This window comes from Athene noctua, chromosome Z (genome assembly GCF_965140245.1).
Source record: "Athene noctua chromosome Z, bAthNoc1.hap1.1, whole genome shotgun sequence".
Taxonomy (NCBI): Eukaryota; Metazoa; Chordata; class Aves; order Strigiformes; family Strigidae; genus Athene; species Athene noctua.
In genome coordinates, this window is record NC_134077.1 from 34,082,732 (window position 1) to 34,102,706 (window position 19,975).

At 39.4% G+C, this 19,975-nt stretch overlaps 1 protein-coding gene across 5 annotated transcripts in view; it reads left to right on the top strand.

The window, feature by feature from the left end:
* Window positions 1–19,975, top strand: part of MCC (MCC regulator of Wnt signaling pathway) — a 213,010-nt gene that overhangs the window by 130,823 nt on the left and 62,212 nt on the right. For all 5 annotated transcript variants that reach the window (XM_074932661.1, XM_074932665.1, XM_074932663.1 and 2 more), the window contains 2 exons: window positions 5,914–6,027; window positions 13,165–13,307. In XM_074932661.1, the coding sequence (XP_074788762.1) occupies window positions 5,914–6,027; window positions 13,165–13,307 (257 nt within the window). The remainder of the gene's footprint in view (window positions 1–5,913; window positions 6,028–13,164; window positions 13,308–19,975) is intronic.

Genomic DNA, 19,975 nt, shown 5'->3' on the forward strand with positions numbered 1-19,975 from the left:
CTTAGGCAGATTTTTCATATTAAAACAAAGTATGTCTTACAGACACTTGGTCTTTGTTTTTCTAGAATTTGAATGTCTCTATCCTGGATTGTGTTAGCGTATCGTTTGTTCAGTATTGCACAAGCATATGAAGTAACTGTCTAATGTCTATTATGACAACAGTTGCTTCAGCAGCATAGTCACAAAATGTCCACTCTGTATGTCACTCTAAAAATTTGTAGGCTTTTTGTTAGCATGTAACAGTACAGTTTCAGGGCATGTTTGTAGGCACATCCAGCAATCCAGTGGTACTGCTTTTTTAGTCATTTTGACTTTGCCTTAGGTAATTACTTAAAGGACTGTTGATTGTGGTATTTCAGGGCAATGCGCTAGCAATCATACAACTGAAATTGTCTAGGGAATATTGAGCAGTCCTGTCACTGCTTCTTGGAGATGGTTGTTCTTTTTAAGTTTTTCCAATCCATTTTGCCAGTACATTCACAGAAATTGAATTTGATTACCTTTATGTCATCACTTGGACTATAAAAATGCACCTTTCATGAAGCATGGCCAGGAAAAGGTGGCATGAAGAATGCATAGAACTGAGAAGAAAAATGGTTGAGAGTAGCTACACATGTATATAACAATCACTTTAAGTGCATTATTTGCAGGTAGTGCTGATTTGTGCTCCTGATAAAATGTGAACTTGACAGTGCCTTTGAGCTCTAATGTACAGCAAGTGTCTGTAATACATTTCGTATATTTAACTTATTTCTTAGAAAGTTTTTTAAACTTTGCCTGGATTTTCGTTTGTTTTGAAAGGCTTTTTTGAGGTGTTTCCTGGCTGCGTGAACCCATGCTATAATTTCTTTCGTATTTTTTGTTCTGTGTTTTTCCTCTTGTACCTTTGTTACATGTCTTAAGTATATCTGCCGTGTGTTAGCATGACAGGTTCTCATTCACTTCAGCAGATGAGTGCCAGCCTTACCTAAGCTTTTCCTGGGCTAGCCCTGATATTGTTCTCTACTACCATTAATGAAGATTAGCAATGCACACCACAATCACAGCCCTAAGACTCCTGAAGTCAAAGTTCAGGCAAGATTTTATTTTTCAGTGTCTTAAAAATGTGGTTTTCAGTATGAACTTGTTACCAGACTTTTTATTTCCTTGACAGCAATTGTAGGTTTTAGTCATGTTTCCCTCTTTCCCACGAAGAAGGAGGGTGTCAGAAAATATGATGTATAGGCATTTGTTGTTGTTTTGCCCTTCTTGCTGTTTTAGCAGGGATTCTAACTGTATTTTCCATGTTATCCTCTACAGCTACCATCTCTCATCTTACAAAGCAGCCTGGGTTTTCAAATCCAGCGTAGTCTCCAGTGTCATTTGGTAACAACAAAACAGAGGAGATTTTCATAGATGAGGCAGCATTCTGAATAGTTGATCAAGTGTTTCTGTGTTTACTGCCTGCCATTAAAATAAGTAGTAGCCATACACAGAAAACATCCAAGTTGTGGTCTGTTAGCACTAAACCATGCAAAATGCAGAATGAGAAACACAAGAGAGGAGAAGATGTTGGAGCCCAGTACTTTCTGACCAGGTTCTTTCAGATGTTCCAAGTGTGGAGGGTGTCATGTTTAACATCAGATTTATGTATTTGGAGATAATCAGTGTTACATGTTAATAGAGTAATACATTTTTATTGTGTTTTCTGTATGTTTTGTAAGTTACACATAGCAGAATATAGCAATTGCACTACACAGTTCAGTCATGATACCATGCTGGGCATCTCTAGTCTTGCTAGGAGGGCATCCTAGCCTTGAAGCCAGCTCAAGCCCATTGCTCTCTTTGAAATTCTTTTGCTAGTTTTCTGGTTTTTATATGCTATGTTGTACTGGGCTACATTCATACTGTAGCCAAGGAAGGCAGGAAATGAAGAAAAAGATAACATTAATTCTTTAATTTCGCAGAGAAGGATGTGGTTTTAATGGTACCCGTGTAGAATATTTCAGAAAGCCCAGTACCAAAAGAAGTGTTTAAACCACTTTGCAAAATACACATCATTAAATTATGTCTACAGTATTGTGTAAGGTGTTTCTAGAAGCAGGTATGATGGGGAAGAAACTGCAGTCATAAAGGAGGCTGGAAGAGAGGTCATGAGCTTGCTTTTCCTAAGCTTGTGCTTTTTTTTTTTAAAAAAAAATCTCTCAAAACTTGGCTGTACAGTGGTTTGCATTTTTAAAATAGCATGCTATGCACAGTTTGTTATATTAATAGCAATATATGATACTAATTGTTATATATTTAATATATAAGAACCTAGCAGGATAGTATTGGCTATAAAATGTGGTGTATATACGTTTCAGTAAGCAACCTGCAATTGTCCTTGCAGAAAATTCAGGAGAAATTGTAGCTTCTAAGTTAGTATAGGTGTTTTTTTATTAATACTATGCATGCAGTTTCTTCTCTGAAAGAATTCTTATTTCCTTGGATGATGATGGAGAAGCTCAATGGTTGCCATGTCTGATCCCCTTTCAATCATTACTCTCACATGCGTTGACCTTGCTTGTCCCGTTGGACTGTTTGGGTGCGTCAGCATCACACAGTGGGTTTTTCCTGGATGAATGCAATAGTAGCTGTACTGGATCAGTATAAAGTTTATGAACAATACAGGGTTTGTCAGAGAACTCTTTTCTCTGTATGAAGCGGTTCTCTGTGGCAGTTGTTGCTTAAAGGTTTAGACTGATGAACAAATCTTTATGGTGTCTGTTAATTTTTACAAACTACTGAGTTTTTGATCTGTTTCATTATCTTGCCTCATTAAGAGGCATCCCACCTTGGACTATGCTACGGATGTTACTGATAGTAACTCCGCTTTATCTATACTGTTTGCTGAGGGGAGTAAAAAAGCAGTATGCCATATGGCTACCTCCATTTTCCTCTCTTGTTTGTCATACCCTGTAGTGGTTCAGTGCTGCAGAGTTACAGTTGTGACTGACATCCTGCCTTCCGGTTGAGATCTTTAAAGACAGTGTTTCCAAGTTTAATAGTTTGGATTATTAAATTTGAATTCTAAAAGTGAGCTTTTTTCCCCACAATTACATTTTTGTTGACTGCAGCTCTTTGTTCTGATATTTCCTTGTTTGTGTTACAGCAACATCCAAAGATCTGTGTTCCAGCTCCCACCCTGCTGTGTGCTATACAGACACATGGGGAAGCATGGTCTGCAGGAACACTCACACCTTAAGGGAAGATGCAGCAATACTTTGTAACGCCTTTTTTAAGGAATTGGGGAGGAGAGCTTGGCTCTGCCAAGAATACACAGCTATGCTAGCTGTGTTAACACTGTGTATTACAGTAGTAGCTGGAGGCACCACTTGCATATGACTTACTGCTGTGTGCAGTGGGCACATACATGAAACGGAAGAGTATCCCAAGCAGCCCTCCTCTGTGTATAACTTACTTTTGCCTAGTCTGTCCTTGGAGTAATTTTCTCTTTTTTAAAAATTGTTTTATTAGTACTTCAAAATTGGATTGGTCCAATTTATAAAAGGAAAGGATAATTTTGGGTAGTAAAAAATTTAAAAAAACTTTCCTCGTAATTAGTAAGTCAGTTCTTTGGTTACTTGGAGAAGAGAGACCCTATACTGAAACGATGTAACGCTAGTATTGAATACCCTTGCTTGGCAGGAGTTGCCAGGCCAGGCAGCAGCATTCCTATAAAACTAGACACAATTCATGCTGTTTCTTACCCAGTTTGGGGTGTGCTGGGGGTATGAAGAAGAGATGAGCTGACTACAGTGTGGAAAGAGGCAAAGATAAATCCATAGGATGTTTGCTTCGTTAGTTCCACTGTTCAGTGAACAAGTTGTTTTTCATTGAGATTTTTAAATTAACACTGTCCTTCTGTATTACAGCACCATGTGTATGGGCATTATTGGTCTGGTATTTAATTAAAACCACAGCTGGTGATCATTTCATTATAGTGTACAAAAGGGAATGATACTTACTTGACTGTGTAGCATTGCTTTATTCAATTTGGAGAATTGTTGAGATTTTTCTCATGTATTACTTGAAAGGTGTGGTGAAAGGTGCAAGATCTGATGAAAAACTGGTGAGCTTCATTGCAAGACTTCCCTTCTGATAAGGGAATGAGAGTGGCTTATAAATTCACCAGTTTTCCTGAAAATCAAAAGTTATGAACAGATTGGTACAATTAGGCTGCCTCTTGTTTCTCCACACTGTAAAACCAGAGCATAGTTTCCTCTGGTAGGAAGAAGGGTCTTCTGCTGAAGGCCAAGAACACTTAAAGATATTCAGGGTGTTTCTGAGTTTATCAAGAGATTTCAGCATACATACATACTTGAAAGAAGCTATATAGCATATGCTTGTAGCAGGCCTGAATTACTGCTTTTTCACTTGAAAAATGAGGCTGCCTTGAGAATCTTAAATATTCTGCAATATAAAATTGTGTATGTATATATATTTGTACTGAAGTGAGTAACTGCATGTGTAGGACATTTTTGTAGCTGACTTAAAATGCTTTCGTCTGAACCCACAAATGATGATGCCCAGAGCTTCTAGCATAACTAGTTACACTGCACTTAAAACTGCAGAATTCACATCTAAAAATCTTTATAAAATATGTTTTTCGTCTTGAAGCCATAGGTGGCCTTTTCTATAACAATGGGAATACTGTACGTGAAGGAGCTGTTGCCAAATGATGTAGTCTCTCTGTTGCCATACAGCCACTTTCACACATCAGTACATGAAAACTCCTATGGTTTTGCCTGGCTTCAACTATTGTAAAGGTAAAAGGATATCAAAACAGGACCCATTAGCAAATTGACTGGAAATGGAACAAGAAAAATAACTTAAAAGTGACCTGCCCAATAAAGTGTCAGAGTGAAGGACTGAAACAGGCTGGAGGACTAGGAACAGGGTTTGTGTTTCAGTCTGAGTCCTGGCAGCAGAGCAGTGTTTTCTGTGTTACTTGGTCTGGTGTGAAAGGCCACTTTAGTTTTCTCACTGAGTATAACTTGGACCTGTTTCTTTACTACTACAAAGGAAGACTTCAGTATTAGTAGCTAGTTTTCCTCCTGGACTTACTGGTTACAGTTGTCAGTACTGAGTGTTGAATTGTAGCTGATGCCTTCAGTGTAACAATGAATGAGGTATTTAGGGACGGGAAGAGAATGTGAATGAGTCACAAGTATAGGATTCTCTTAAGAATTGTTTTTGATTTTTGAGTTCTGTTGCTAATGTAATTTAGATTGTTAGTTATCCTAGTCTGTTACATATTTCCTTATCCTATCAGTTAAATGTAGAACATATCTTTCATCAAAAGGGTCTACGGCAGAGAGAAAAACATTTCAGGTTCTTCATGTGTAGCTTTAGTAGATTACCGTTATTGAAACTCACTGATGTGGGACCAAGAAGAACAACAATTATAGAGCAGTAGCTCAAGGCGGAGTAAGCTTTAGTTGAAAAATAAAACCGAATCCTATGCATGGATTCCCTTCACCAAAGTGATAACCTTTGCATGTCTGAAGGCATCAAAACATGGTACACCTTCTTTTATAATATAAATTTGAGTCCATATTTCATGGGAGGTTTTATAACAGAAGACTCGAGCTAATTCCTATTAAACTGTTAGAACGAATTACACATTTACATCTGAATTATACTTCATTGTATTTATCCTTATAATGTGTTTACTTAGTAAGTAATGTCTGTGCTGTTGGGAGAATTCCACGTAAAAAGTAGTTAGTAGCATGTGGATTTCTTTTAGACTTTTGTATACTAATGTTCCTATTAACTACTGCAGAAATCCACAGATACTGCAGCTACAATATCATACTGTATCTTCTTTCAGGTGCTCCTGCTGCTACATTGCTTGTGAATAGGTTGATTTGTTTCTTGTCTTTTGTCTTCTAGCTTCATTTAGCAGCCCTGGCTTCATTAAAGGGAGACATTGTGGAGCTTAATAAACGTCTACAACAAACAGAAAGGGAGCGTGACCTGCTGGAAAAGAAATTGGCAAAAGCACAGGTGAGCAATAGTTCAAGATTCTGAAGATGGTCCTTGGTTTTGTGTTGTCCTTGTTGGTCAGAGAGGAGTGTGGTATGTGGGGAGATGATAAAATGTCTGAACAATGTCACAAGTGAAAACAGTTTTAAGACTGCAAGAAACACAGTTGCTGCGGGTTTTAAGTTTTATGTGCTGATGACGTTCTTCTAAAATTTACATAGAAAGAATTAGATTGGGGTATTTTTGAAGCCAATATAAACAGCGACTATTCCAAAATATTTTTGAATACAAGAATTGCAGCATACTCCTGGTGGATTAAGTAACTGATTGCAGAGCCTTCCACTCCTGCATCAGATTCAAACACAGCACAAATTAACACTTACCAAAAACTATTACCAATTGGCAGTGCTTTGGTGGTATGTAAGAAATTATTTGTGACCTCAGTCTAGCTTTTAGTAAGCCTGTTTATATGTATCTGTTGTGGAAAACACAGTAAAGCGGAAAGCCAAGGGATTAGATAAGGTCTGAACTTGAATGCTTTCATAGCTCTTTAAAAAACATAATATATCTTTCCAGATCAAGATAAACGTAGAGAGAGAAATGCAAACAAGGAAAGCCAAACTATTGTTCTTAATATTTCTTCTATAAATGAATTTTCTGTTTTCAGACACCATCACTCTGGCAAATACTTTTTAAGTACTCTACATTTCAGAACTAATTCAAAATACATACTCGTTTATACTTGCATTGAAATAGTCAAAGCATTTTGTCCTGTAAAGGATAGCATCTTATTTGTTGCCCAGAGAGGTGCGGTCTCCAACCTTGAAGTACTGAAGCCACCTGGACCTGGTCTCGAGCAACCTGCTTGACCCTCCTTGAGTTGGGTAAGGGGTTGAATGAATGACCTCCAGAAGTCCCTGTTATCCTCAACCATTTAGTGATTTTGTGAATCTAGAGTCCTCAGTATTGAGTGCCTTTTGATAGGAGCTTGTATCTGTGTGTTACTTAAGCCAAATGTAGAAATGTTTAAGCAGTCTATATTTTAAGGCTTTTACTTCAGTCATCCAAACATATTTTGGCCCTTGTCTGCATTCCCTGATGTTTTTTCAGCTACCTTTTAAGATTTTTGGACTTGTGATAGTCTTATTGTAGACCATCAATGCAACATCCAGAAAGAAAAAACACTTTCATGTTTTTATTCCTCTCGATATGTGAACCAGAGCCACACTGGGAGTTAACGTTGTTTATCAGCTATAATCCTGAAAGCCTTTTCTAATTTATACTGCACTCTGAGATAGTCCTTTTTGTAGGGAAATTTATAAAGAAAAATGGTCATACGGTATTGCTAGACAAGTTGGACAATCCTGACTGGCTTGCTGAACGGCAGTTGTCCTTGAAGCACCTTTGAAGCCACATAACGCAAAACCCTGAGTAAACAACAGTGTTGGCAACATGTAGAAGGGGATGCTGCAGCCATAAGGGGGGAGTGCCCTCAGACAAAGTTGCCTTATGGGACGCTTACGCTGTGCCAGCGAGGAATCAGTTGTGGCACGTGAACTGATCTCAGGGACCAATCACGAGTTGTTATTGCGCACGTGGTAGTTGCATGCACTACCTTTACATTATATATACTGGCCAGTTGCCTAATAAAGTTGGAACAAGTTGGTAAATCATATTGGTGTACACGCTTGTTACCCGGGCTCTACCCCTACCGCGACACCTCTTTCTGACATACAGTTTGGTATGAGACTGCATTTGCCAATCATTAAACAGTTGGATGGATCCACTGTATCCAAATGATCCACATCATCCTGCATGACTACACTGACTTTGTTGTTGTTTATAATTCTGAAGGACCTTGTGTTAACCACAGGTTTTTGCTAGTGTTTTAGTTTTATTTCCAGATCTTTGTTCAAAAATACATACATCATCTCTCAGCCAATGAAGAGTGTCTTGTAGGTGCTCCCATACAGTAATGAATCATCATTGATGAGGGCTGGTACTTAATCCCAATTAACATGTGCTCTGTTAGCACAAGATTGTTTGGTGTTTTCTTTGATGGGTCACCAATTATGCATGTGTATGTAGTGCTCTATTTATATTGCCAAGGGCTTTTATATGGTCTTGGACTGTGAGCTTGTGAACACAAACGTAGTGATGGCTGCTACCTGAACTGTGGATAACACTACAGCATGCTAGCTAGCTTTCATATTTAAAAACTACTTTTAAATGAACAATTTCTATAAAATTTTAATGTTTTAGCTCTTTTCAAATATATTTTTTTAAAAAGCCCTCAAGTAGATAGAATTTTTTTTTTGGAGGGTGTGTATTAAACAAAATATGACCTTAAGGAATAAGCCATTAAACAAGCACAACTCATACTCAGTGTGTTGGCTGTATTTAAGTACTGAGACAGACTCTGGTGAAACCGCTTTGCCTTTTTGTCTTTTTCTAGCTGCATCACTTCCAAGTAGATGCTCCACTTAACATAATTTTCTGAACTTTTCCTCCCAGTCCACAGAGATTCATCCAAATTCGTATCATGTATCATATCACATCATGTCATTTTTTCCCCTACAAGGAATGCATTTCCAATGCATTTCTTCCTCACTAATATGAATCAGAGGTTCAGAAGGCATGAATTAAGTAAGAGGTGTTTGAGGTTCTGCACAACCGTATTCAGATGGTAGTGGGTCAGTATTCAATCCCTATTCTGCATCTGGACTATACTTGGAAAGGTAGCACATGTTTCATTTCAGCTGGCATGATAAATGCTCTCTGGAACAAATAGCTCTTAGTACACATTTTTGATAATACTTTCCTCATTATTTCATGAGGCATGTGAGACACTTTGGAAGAAAGGATTAGTGATTTGCAGAGCAGAGATGATTTGGGGAACCACAATTCAAGTAACAAATGACAAATGGTGAAGATAGTTGGATAGCCAGTGCTTAAAATTTTGTAAAAGAATGTAATTGATTACTGGTTGTTGTATCGTGCTCATTTTGAAAACTGCAGTCTGTGCAGACCTGCTGTAGCATTTGCCTATACCCTTCTATTATTTCACTATTTCAGTAAAACAGCAGATCTCCTTGTCTCTGTATTGTAGTTTGGCAATGGAATGATCTCTTGAATGAAATTTGCTGTAAAGTACTTGTCAACCACAACTAATGCCTTCTTCCAAAAAATCTTCCTGTGGTTATGAGAAGAAAAGTAGTACTTTCTACTAGCTCTGTCTGGCACGGTGTCCTGGCTTTGATAATGAAAAATAGTGGATGTCTGAAGGGAGAGCAAAAGAAACCCGTATAGAGAGTTGTCCTGTGTAGTCCCACACCTTTCTGCCGACATCTGTGAGCGGGAGGCTGCATCACTTAATAGTTCTCTATGGTTTTACCTTCCATGGATTTATCTAATCTTCTTCCTAATCCATTTGCATTCTTGGCAAATCTACATCCTGTGACACTGAGTTCTGCAGTTTTATGATAGAACATGGGATTTAATAACATGCTCAATGTTTCAGCGAATACAACAAGAACAGACAATTTACTTACTACATCTTTTTTTACCATTTCATCTCCTTTCACAAGGTACTCCTGCTCTCTCATATTTTTGTGCTTATCCTTATAATTTTGGAATTTTATAATAGCTCTAGACACAGGCTAACAGAGGCTGTGTTGCATCATTCTGGATTCTGTATTGCACAGCAGTAAGTCCCATTATAGCAGTAATAATTCTTTACCATCTTCTCAATTATTCAGAATATAGGGAGGAGCAACAGAATTTCAGTATAATAGTAAAACCAGTGCTCTGTAGGCATGTAAGAACATGTGACATTCACAGGAAGGTTTTAGTTTCTCATTTAACAAAGTAACTTGAAATAGAAATGCATGGTGTTCAGATGAACGTTGAAATTACTAATGCTGTTTTGTGATATCCTTGTCTCACATGGATTAGTCCTGTGTGCTTGTATTCTTCTTCCACTTCAAGTATACACAGAATTATATACTGCCAGACAGTTAATTCTGGCCATTCATGTTTTTGTGATTGAGGATTTGGAATGATGTGTTTGAGTTTATATTCAAAATTAGATTAATGGATTACCACTTTAAAATCTGCCACTCCTTTTAATTAAAGTACTGTATTAGTTGTTAGCTTCAGCCTGTTAGACAGGTTTATCATTGTATCTCGTTCAGGTGATGACTTGTATTCTTGGTTCAGTGTTTGTCTCTTCAGGGCCTGAGGCACTGTGGGATATCTTAGTGAGCACTGCTATTGGTGCTTCCTTTTTTTTGTACTCTGAACACTGCAAATTTAACATAAAGGTTTGCACTGGCAGTGTTTCTTGTGCTAGGAGTTTGTGTCTACTAACAGGCAGTAGAGTACTGAGATAATATCCTTGGGTTAAAATTTTTTCTTGTCATCCTTCTACCTCATACTCTTCTTGTTCTTGTGGTTGTTTCCCAGCATCAAGGTCAGGCAAAGGTGTTTCCAGGCATTGCTAATTTAGACTGTAATTGAAATAACCATTTTAGTCTGTACCAAAAAACAGCCAGACTGAGGGCTGTGCTGGTGACTTCTCTCCTGACCTCAACAGTTTCTCATTTTTTGCAGCCTGTCAGTGGATTATCCCTGAGTTTGCTTTGTCAGGGAATTAGAGCTTTTAATCGTTTCGATCAGAACAAGTTTGAGGCTGGAAGAGGGATGAGGAAAAGGGTGTAAGGTATTTATCTTAAAAGTTTGTGTGACTGTCATGCAAATAAATTCTAAGAGCTGCATGTGTACACCTTGGAAACAAATAGGAACTGGTGGCAGATGATTGTTCTGAGACTCAAAGGACACAGAAACTAAAGACAATGATGAAGAGGTTCAGTATCCCAGAAAAATACTTTAGCAATGGGTACCAAAACGTGCATTTGGGTTTTTTTTCACTTTTAAGCTTTGATATGAATGTGCTATAATAAGGAACAGTCCTGTGTGACCAGAAGAATTTTCCATTGCTGCATTTTGGGATTCATACTGAACTATGTTTTCATTGGTTTTGCCTTTTTCAGCTGAGACTTGTAATGGCTGACCAGAACTTACAAGATGTAACTCTGTACCCACCTTCAGGGCACAGCAGTCCTTTCCATCATGTTCTGTCTTTCACAGCACGTTCCTTTCTGCCTTTTCCAGTTACTTTTGCCCAAGATTATCAAGAGCCTTTTTAAAAAATTAAATGTGAAGCTGTTGTCTTATATTGCCAGGCTGATGGTGTTTCACAGTAAATGATGGTTATCCTGAAAAGTGGTGACTGGGAAATGGCTGGAGAAAACAGAAAGCAAGTCCAATAATGTGACTGAAGTCCATTAGCCAGAGTCCATATATGTCAAGATAGACAAATTCCGCTTTTCAGCGCACAGCTTAGAAAGACAAAAATTGTTGTGAGATTTTTATTCATTGTCGGAAAATAATTATTGCACACTACATCTGAAACATCCTTTTGGTTTAAAAGAAGAAAAACAGTGCACACAAATGATTGGTCTGGATTATGTGTAGGTAATGTCAGAGGAAATTTAGGTTTAGAAAGGCCAAGTAAGCAACTCTTTTTATTGCACTTAAATCTGTTCTAAAGCTTTCGTTAAACATTTTCTCAGTGTTATTTCTGCACTTTGAAAGCCATGGTAGTTCTTCAGCCAGATAGGATGTTAAGATACAGCAACATGAGAAATAAGTTGTGGAATGATCCTACAATAGATGTTATAATATACATGTATAACCATGTCAGTTGCCAATGTGAAGTCTTAAAGGCCAGGTGAACATTATCAGTCTTCCAAAACATGACCGTTTGCTCTCCTCTTCCATGTGAAGATGTGGTCTGTCTGTCTCAGTGTAGGTGAAAGTGCTTCTTACTCCAGCTGGAGTAAGAAACTATTTTGTTGTAGTCTGTGGAAGCGTGCTCTCATATCTGGGCTACCTGTCAATGTGCGTATTCGTGGAACTTAAAAATACTTAAATAAATTTTATTTAAAATTTAAAGGAAAAATATTATCAAAGGTCAATAAAAATTTTAGTTTTCAAGCAGCCTTTTATGTAGAAGATGTTCTCCAGCTGTGAATGTCAGTGGCCAAAAAATATGAGGGCAAACTATAAAAATTCTGGCATACTTGAAAATTTTTATGTTTATGATGTAAAGGATTGAGGGAGTTACCTCTCTATAGAGTGTTTACTTGGTTTGAAAAATTGAGTTTTGGTGCAGTAATGTTGGAGGACCTCACAGATTTCTAAAGGCTACAATTTATAGTAATGGTACTAGGATCTTATTACAGTGCAGGTCTTCAGTTAACGAGTATGGGTTTTATACTGTCAGTTGGCTTGTGAGTTTTCTTTTACTGACAGCATAGTACATGCTGTTCTGCGGTTGCAAGCAGGCTTGACTTTCCTGCAGGGGGTCAGAAGAAAAATGTTAGAAGTCTTGCTCTTTCCAACCACTATGAAGCATAACTTCAATCATCATGCACTGCTGGATTATAGTTGCAGTAAATTGTAATTGTTTACTGTAAGTAGAGTGTTGGCATGAAGAGTAAGCCAGAGAAGCCGGATTTTAAATCCTCTTGGAAACCAAAAGAAGGATTGCGTGATACATATAAAAACCAAGCAGCTATGTAGCCTTTTAATTGTTCAAATAATAAGCATTTTATTGTAGAGAATTAAAATAATAAAAAATACACTGTCTTAAAGTCTTATAAAAACAAATAGTTATACTGGAGAAGAAGTCATAACCTTGAAGTGTGGTTACTTTTCTTTATAATAATGTGGTTTCTGCCTTAGGACTTGTTCTAATTCAGACCATGTTGGGAGGATCCTTGAAGTTTCATGATGAATCATGAATCTCACAGATCCAAAGATGAGATATTTATAGCTATTTGAGTTGCAGATGGTGATTTTGTTGAAGCAGGAAAGGCAACTTCTGCACTTTAGAAAAAAAGATAATAAAAGTACACTATATAGTCTTTCAGTGCCTAAAACCTTGTAATCGCATAGCTTTGTTCACCTGTCAATATTTTGCATCTGTCCTTTTCTCTTGCTAAGGCACTGTTGGCTTGATAAGTAAGAAAACCTTCCTTCTATCTGATCTCTGTGCAGTTATAAGACACTTTGTTCCTTGCTTCTCTGCTTTAGTGTGAACAATCCCACCTAATGAGAGAGCATGAAGATGTGCAGGAGCGAACAACACTACGCTATGAGGAACGAATCACAGAGCTGCACAGTATCATTGCTGAACTAAATAAGAAAATTGATCGACTGCAGGGGACAACAATAAGGTATAGCAACTTCTTTGAAATTCTGGACCAATGCAAGAATGTTGCAAAATATGCTGTGAATTATACTCTAAATATAACTTGATGATGATCTTAAGGTGGTTAGGCTTGTTATGGCTGGTACTGAGTAGCTGCCCTTATTTAAGGTATGTGTTCTGCAGAGAATCCTCCCAAGGCTTAAAAGTGCTACATTCTCTCTGGAAAAGTCACACTTTGCAAAGCCCTAACAAACACTGCAGAGAGCTGCACTGTGCCATCTAAATATTCCTTTAATGTAGCATACATGCTAGGGTACCAGACAAGTGATAGCAGTGGTGGATAAAGGAGCATGTAACCACCCAGCCTGCATATGTGCTTTTAACTTTATTTTGTGCTATCCTGTAGATGACTTAAGCCAAATCACTTGTGGTCAGAAATATGGCTGAAGTGGATTTCAGTTTTGCATCTACTTATATTGGTATTTGTGACAAAACACAGTGGTATACAATCACATTGTTGCTTGTCCTTGGAACAGCAAAGCTTGAGTTATTAGACTAGGTTATTACTTGTTACTGTGTTAAAATAAACCACATTTGACTACAGGAAAATTCTTTTTCCTCACTTGCTTTTACCCATTATTCTGAACTTAGAGAAGGTTGGACTAGAATGAGGAAGGAGCTTCTTAAAGTTGAGCTTGTAAGGTTGCAACTACTAGAATCTGTGGATTTTCTGGAGAGTGTCAAATTAGATTTGACACTCGTAGGTAATGTTGACATCGTGCTCTACCCATGTAGCAAACTTTCAGTTTTCTTTTCCTGTTACCTGTAATTTTTTGAGAACTGCTTCATTTGGTTTTTTGTGTAAACATTTCACCTAGCACAAGGCAATGTTACAACTACTAACTTAACCTTTCATGAAAATACTTTCATGCAAAAAGAAAAAAGTTTGGTGTACCATAAATAAAAGTATCATCATGAATATATACCACTATAAAAGCAGTGATAGAATCACATTATGTTAACATTAATTAAGATGAATACTGCCAGCTCTTGAGATCATTGTATCTAGTGATGATCATGGTGAGATTTTTCACATATTTTCTAAACTGGTAGTACTTCTCTGAAAAAAATCCCTGTGACTCCCTTGTTCATTCATGCTTGATACCTCTGCAAACAACCTTCCCATTCATCTTGTTTTGAATCGCCTTTCTTTTCAGCATGATTCTGGCAGCCCATCCTGCCTTCCTCTCTGGTAAAGCTCTACCAATTCAAAAGACTGGTTGAAAAGCAAAATCTCAGAAGCACGAGAGCTGCATTGATATTTTTTTCTTTAATGGCAGAACTCTATGACATTTAAGAAAAAAATTACATAGAATCCATAGAAAATGTTTGTTGGGCATCCGTGTGGCAAGCAAAATGCCAAGTGGTCTTCAATTACAAAATACTGGAATCGGGCAGATGCTGTGAATGTTTAACCATGTCCATGAGCAAGTCAGCCATGGCATGCACAGGAAAGTGAGGCATGAGAACCAAGCTCGATGGGAAGCACATGATGCTTCTCATGAAAAGTGCAGTTTTTCTGCGCTTTCAGAGGGTGCAGGCTTCTGAGGGCATGAGAACAATACTGCTGCAAGAGGTGCCACACCACTGTCATGCCCCTCCTCTTTGGTCTTATTGTATGAGAGCTAGGATGCCTCTACTCTTTTTATTTGTTCTGGTTTTATGAGCAGGAACAAAAAAATTGAGTGGATTTTTTTTATTTCCTTTGGTGATTGGAATAGCTTGTTTACTTTGGCAGACCAATAATTTAATGTCTGGGGAACAGAGGAGTAATATTCCTCCTAAAAATGAAAAGCAGAGGTAGAATTGGAGGGATTCCATAGGATTTGTAAAGACAACTGAAAGGAGAAAAACTGATACTTCTTGCTGTGATTGTCTGTAAATTGGCTCTGGGACCCACTTGCGTCACTCTTGAGAAGCTGTTCCATCCCACAGAGCAAGGGTGGTGTAATTGCTGTCCTCGCTAGGGACAGGTGTGACTCACAGCACTCCACCCTTGGCTATGGGGACTGTGTGCGCAGGAGCTGGAACACAACAGTCCTGAGAGCAAAGGTTCTGGGGCCCTGCTAGGGCCTTGGCATTTATGCTTTCCTCTAAACCAGAACACAGGAGGGATTTCAGTTTTGATTTGACTCTTAGATACCTTCGAGTAATACTGGGTGGAAGCTTTACTTGTGCTATCAAAAAATTTAGTCTGTCTTTCTGGAAACAGTATTCTTGCATTTACATTAATTCCATAACAGATAAATGTTTCCCCAGAGATTGTTCAGTATTTGCATGTATCCTTTTTAGGCTGTAAAAAATAACTAACATGTAGCTTGATGTACTGCTGCTGTATGACATTCTTGATGGTTCCTTCCAAAACCCAAAAATATTCTGGAAACAATTGGAAGATGTTTCATGGAGGTTATTTGACTATCCTCCTTAAGCTGTATTGTCTTTAAATTTGTAGCTCTCTGTTTGAATGTGAGTAGTATCCTCAGAAAATAGGGCAGAAAGTAAGCAGAAAGAGTGTTTGAATCTGAATAAGGTATTGCAACAGTTTGAGGAGTGTTGGCAGGCTGTATAAGCTAGTTAATACTCTCAATTCTGAGAAATTTTCTCTTTTGTTTTTTGGTGTTGATTTTTTTTTTTTTCCCTTGCAGTGTCAGAGGCTTCACACAGCTTGAAGTATAATAGCTTTTGCTCATGTGGCTTAGTAATGCCAGTTCTAGAAGAGATCTTAAGTCACATGTCAATGCCTGTGCCAATTCCCAGGTATATCTGATATGCTGATCTTTTAGTAACAGTAATTTTACAAAAGTATTTTTAGAAGTTTTCAGGGTTGTTCTAGGTTTATTAGCCATTTCTTGGGTACAAGTAGTTCCATGTGTGTGGCCATATGAAGTTAGCTGCTGCTCTTGGGCTACATTCTTCCAGCATTCTCAAAGGAAAATGAGGTCACCATGGTTGTGGGAGGAAGCCAACATTCATCTACAGTTGTCTCATCTCCCTGCTGCTGCTCTGGACAGCCCAGCTGGTTTGGAAGCCCAGCCTCACCAAAAAAAGTTGAAATATGGTTGTAACTGATCTGATATTAAGGCTGATAAGATTTCCCTATACTCATATTGTGCAAGCCTCTTGCTTGCCTAGTTATTCATGTGTGATAGTGCAGAATTTACCCGCTACCAGCTCAAGAATGTAGCAGTGTGGGAGAAATAGGCACTAAAGAAGTGGTCCACTAGGATGAGGATGCTTTAGAGACATAAACTTTGCCTCTTTTTTCTTGGAGAATTACAATTGTGTGGCAGTGTCTTACTCTTACCAAATTATTAGGGAGGGAGTAGGAGGAGGTGGCTAGTATTTTGCCTAAGTTTGTTGTAAAACTTAAGTCACAGGCTTTCGTCAAACGCTGCAAGACTGTTGGGTAGAAGAGCCTATGATGATTGTGCAGAGCACATTTTGTCGTGTTTTTTTTGAATGAACAGTTTTCACTGAGTGGTGCTAGCTTGGGTCTCCTATTAGCATGTCAAATGGATGCCAGTGGCCCTGTTACTCCTACTTCTGCTGTTTCAATATGTAGAAGACAATGTTTTTGCATTGCAAAGGTTCTCTGCTCTTTGACAAGGTGTATGCCTACTCCCATTTTCTCTCCAAGTGTGTACAACTTAGCAGACAGCAAAGCTGTTCAAATGGATCTTCCCAATTGTAGAGTCATATTGTAAATACTTGGACTAAAAGGATACACCCAATAACTCTGAAGCACAGAAAGGATTTACAAATTACACAGTAGTGTGCTGAAAGGAAAATGTCTGTGTTAAAAGTAAGTATTCCTGACTTCAGAAGCTTTTATTATTGCCTAAAATTCATTCAAATTCAGCTCTTCTTTTTCTTAATCATGTCTTTGGCAGGCAAAATCACCTGTGAGTTGGTTGTACAGAAACAACTTTGGCCTATGACTCACAGTCTTTCATAGATGTCAAATTGAGGTTCAGCAAAAGGAAAAAGGAAGAGATCAAGTTGCTAAACCAGTGGTCATTTGTGTACATGTATGCAACTCCAAAAATAATAGGCAACTTTAACAATACCAAACAAAAATACGTGTTTAATATTGGTACCTGCTAAGGATTATTTGAAACAGTTGTCAAGAAGCTTGTAACCTGTTGCTGTAAAATCATTTGTTCAGATTTACAGCTTTTAATCTGCTATATAATCAGAAAATAGGTTGTATTGGAGTCAATGAGGAAGAAGGAGGGTGGATAGACTACCGCATCACAAGAAATAACACATAGCATTTTTAGTCATATTTACATGATGACTTGGAGGTCTCATTCTAGCCTCTGAATGTGTGCTAGGTGGAAGCTACTTGAATTCAATTCAAATGGCAGTGTGAGTGTGGTAGTGTTGGCTTCAGCGTACAATGCGCAGCCCCACCTGCCTTAAGTGACTAATTCTCATGTTGTTTCAAGTATGACCTAAAATATGAAACTATGCCCTGTTTGCAGCCATGAAAAGAATGTGCCCCCTGACAGCATTGTCACAGAACTCGTCAGTGGTGTGAAAAGAGGATCTTGATGAGGACATAGAGTGTATCATCAGTAAGTTTGCAGGTGACAGGCTGGAGCGATGGGCTAAGGCTAACTGTAGGAGTTTCAGTAAGGCCAAATGCCGGGGGCTGCCCTTGGGCCACAACAACCCCCAGCAGCGCTACAGGCTTGGGGAGGAGTGGCTGGAGAGCTGCCAGTCAGAGAGGGACCTGGGGGTGTTGATTGACAGCCGGCTGAACAGGAGCCAGCAGTGTGCCCAGGGGGCCAAGAAGGCCAATGGCATCCTGGCTTGTGTCAGCACTAGCATGGCCAGAAGGGACAGGGAAGGGATCTGACCCCTGTACTCGGCACTGGTGAGGCCGCACCTCGATTCCTGTGTTCAGTTTTGGGCCCCTCACTACAAAAAGGACATTGAATGACTCGAGCGTGTCCAGAGAAGGGCAACGAAGCTGGTGCAGGTTCTGGAGCACAGGTCGTAGGAGGAGCGGCTGAGGGAACTGGGGGTGTTTAGTCTGGAGAAGAGGAGGCTGAGGGGAGACCTCATCGCCCTCTACAGCTCCCTGAAAGGAGGTTGCAGAGAGCTGGGGATGAGACTCTTTAACCAAGTAACAAGTGATAGGACAAGAGGGAATGGCCTCAAGTTGCACCAGGGAAGGTTTAGACTGGATACTAGGAAGCATTTCTTTCCAGAAGGGGTTGTTGTGTGTTGGAATGGGCTGCCCAGGGCAGTGGTGGAGTCCCCATCCCTGGAGGTGTTTAAGAGTCGGGTCGACATAGTGCTGAGGGATATGGTGTAGTTGGGAACTGTCAGTGTTAGGTTAATGGTTGGACTAGATGATGTTCAAGGCTTTCCAGCCTAGATGATTCTGTGATGCCAAGTTAAGCGGGAGTGTCGATCTGCATGAGGACAGGGAGGCTCTACAGAGAGACTTGGATAGATTGGATCCGTGAGCCAATTATAACGGGATGAGCTTCAGCAAGGCCAAGTGCCAGGTCCTGCACTTGGGCCACAACAACCCCCTGCATGGCTACAGGCTTGGGGAGGTGTGGCTGGAGAGCTGTCTGGGAGAGAAGGATCTGGGGGTTTGAACTGACAAGCAGCTGAACATGATCCAGCAGTTGCCCAGGTGGCCAAGAAAGCCAACGGCATCCTGGCTTGTGTCAGAAATAGTGTGACCAGCAGAAGTAGGGAGGTGATAGTGCCCCTGTACTCTGCACTGGTGAGGCCACACCTGGAGTAAGTGCAGAGGAGGGCAACGAAGCTGGTGAAGGGCCTGGAGAATAAATCCTGTGAGGAGTGATTGAAGGAGCTGGGACTGTTCAGTTTGAGAAGGCTGAGGGGAGTCCTCATCACTCTCTACAACTCCCTGAAAGGACATTGTAGAGAGGTTGGTGCTGGTCTCTTCTCACAGGTAATTAGTGACAGAACAAGGGGGAATGGCTTTAAACTGCAACAGGGGAGGTTCAGACTGGACATTAGGAAAAAATTTTTCACAGCAAGAGTGGTCAGTCAGTGGAATAGGCTGCCCAGGGAGGTGGTGGAGTCACCATCCCTGGATGTGTTTAAGGGTCATTTAGATGAGATGTTGGGGGATATGGTGTAGGGGAGAACTTTGTAGAGTAGGGCTGATGGTTGGACTCGATGATCCCAAGGGCCTTTTCCAGCCTGAATGATTCTGTGATTCTTTGATGCTGAAAGTGCAGCGTTTTATTTACTATTTGATCAAGTTTTTCTTGGTCTCTTTGCAGCAGTTTTCATCCTTGGTCACACCCAAACATAAGGAAAGCAAGAAATGCAGATGTACCTGTGAAACACACTTTTTTGCTCCCACATTGATCCCAGGCCGATCACAGAATCACAAAACCATCAAGACTGGAAAAGACCTTGATGATCATTTAGTCCAACCATTAACCTAACACTGACCATTCTCAACTACACCATATCCAGAAGTGCTATGTCAACCCAAAATTCAGTCTGTGTTTAGAACAGCTTGATCTGATCTTAGTTGTCTCCAACTCAGGATGACATTCCAGCAGCTGGGAACCATCAGAGCCCATAGGAGAACAAACACCTGCTTTCTCCAGCCAGGCCCTAGATTGGCAGCAA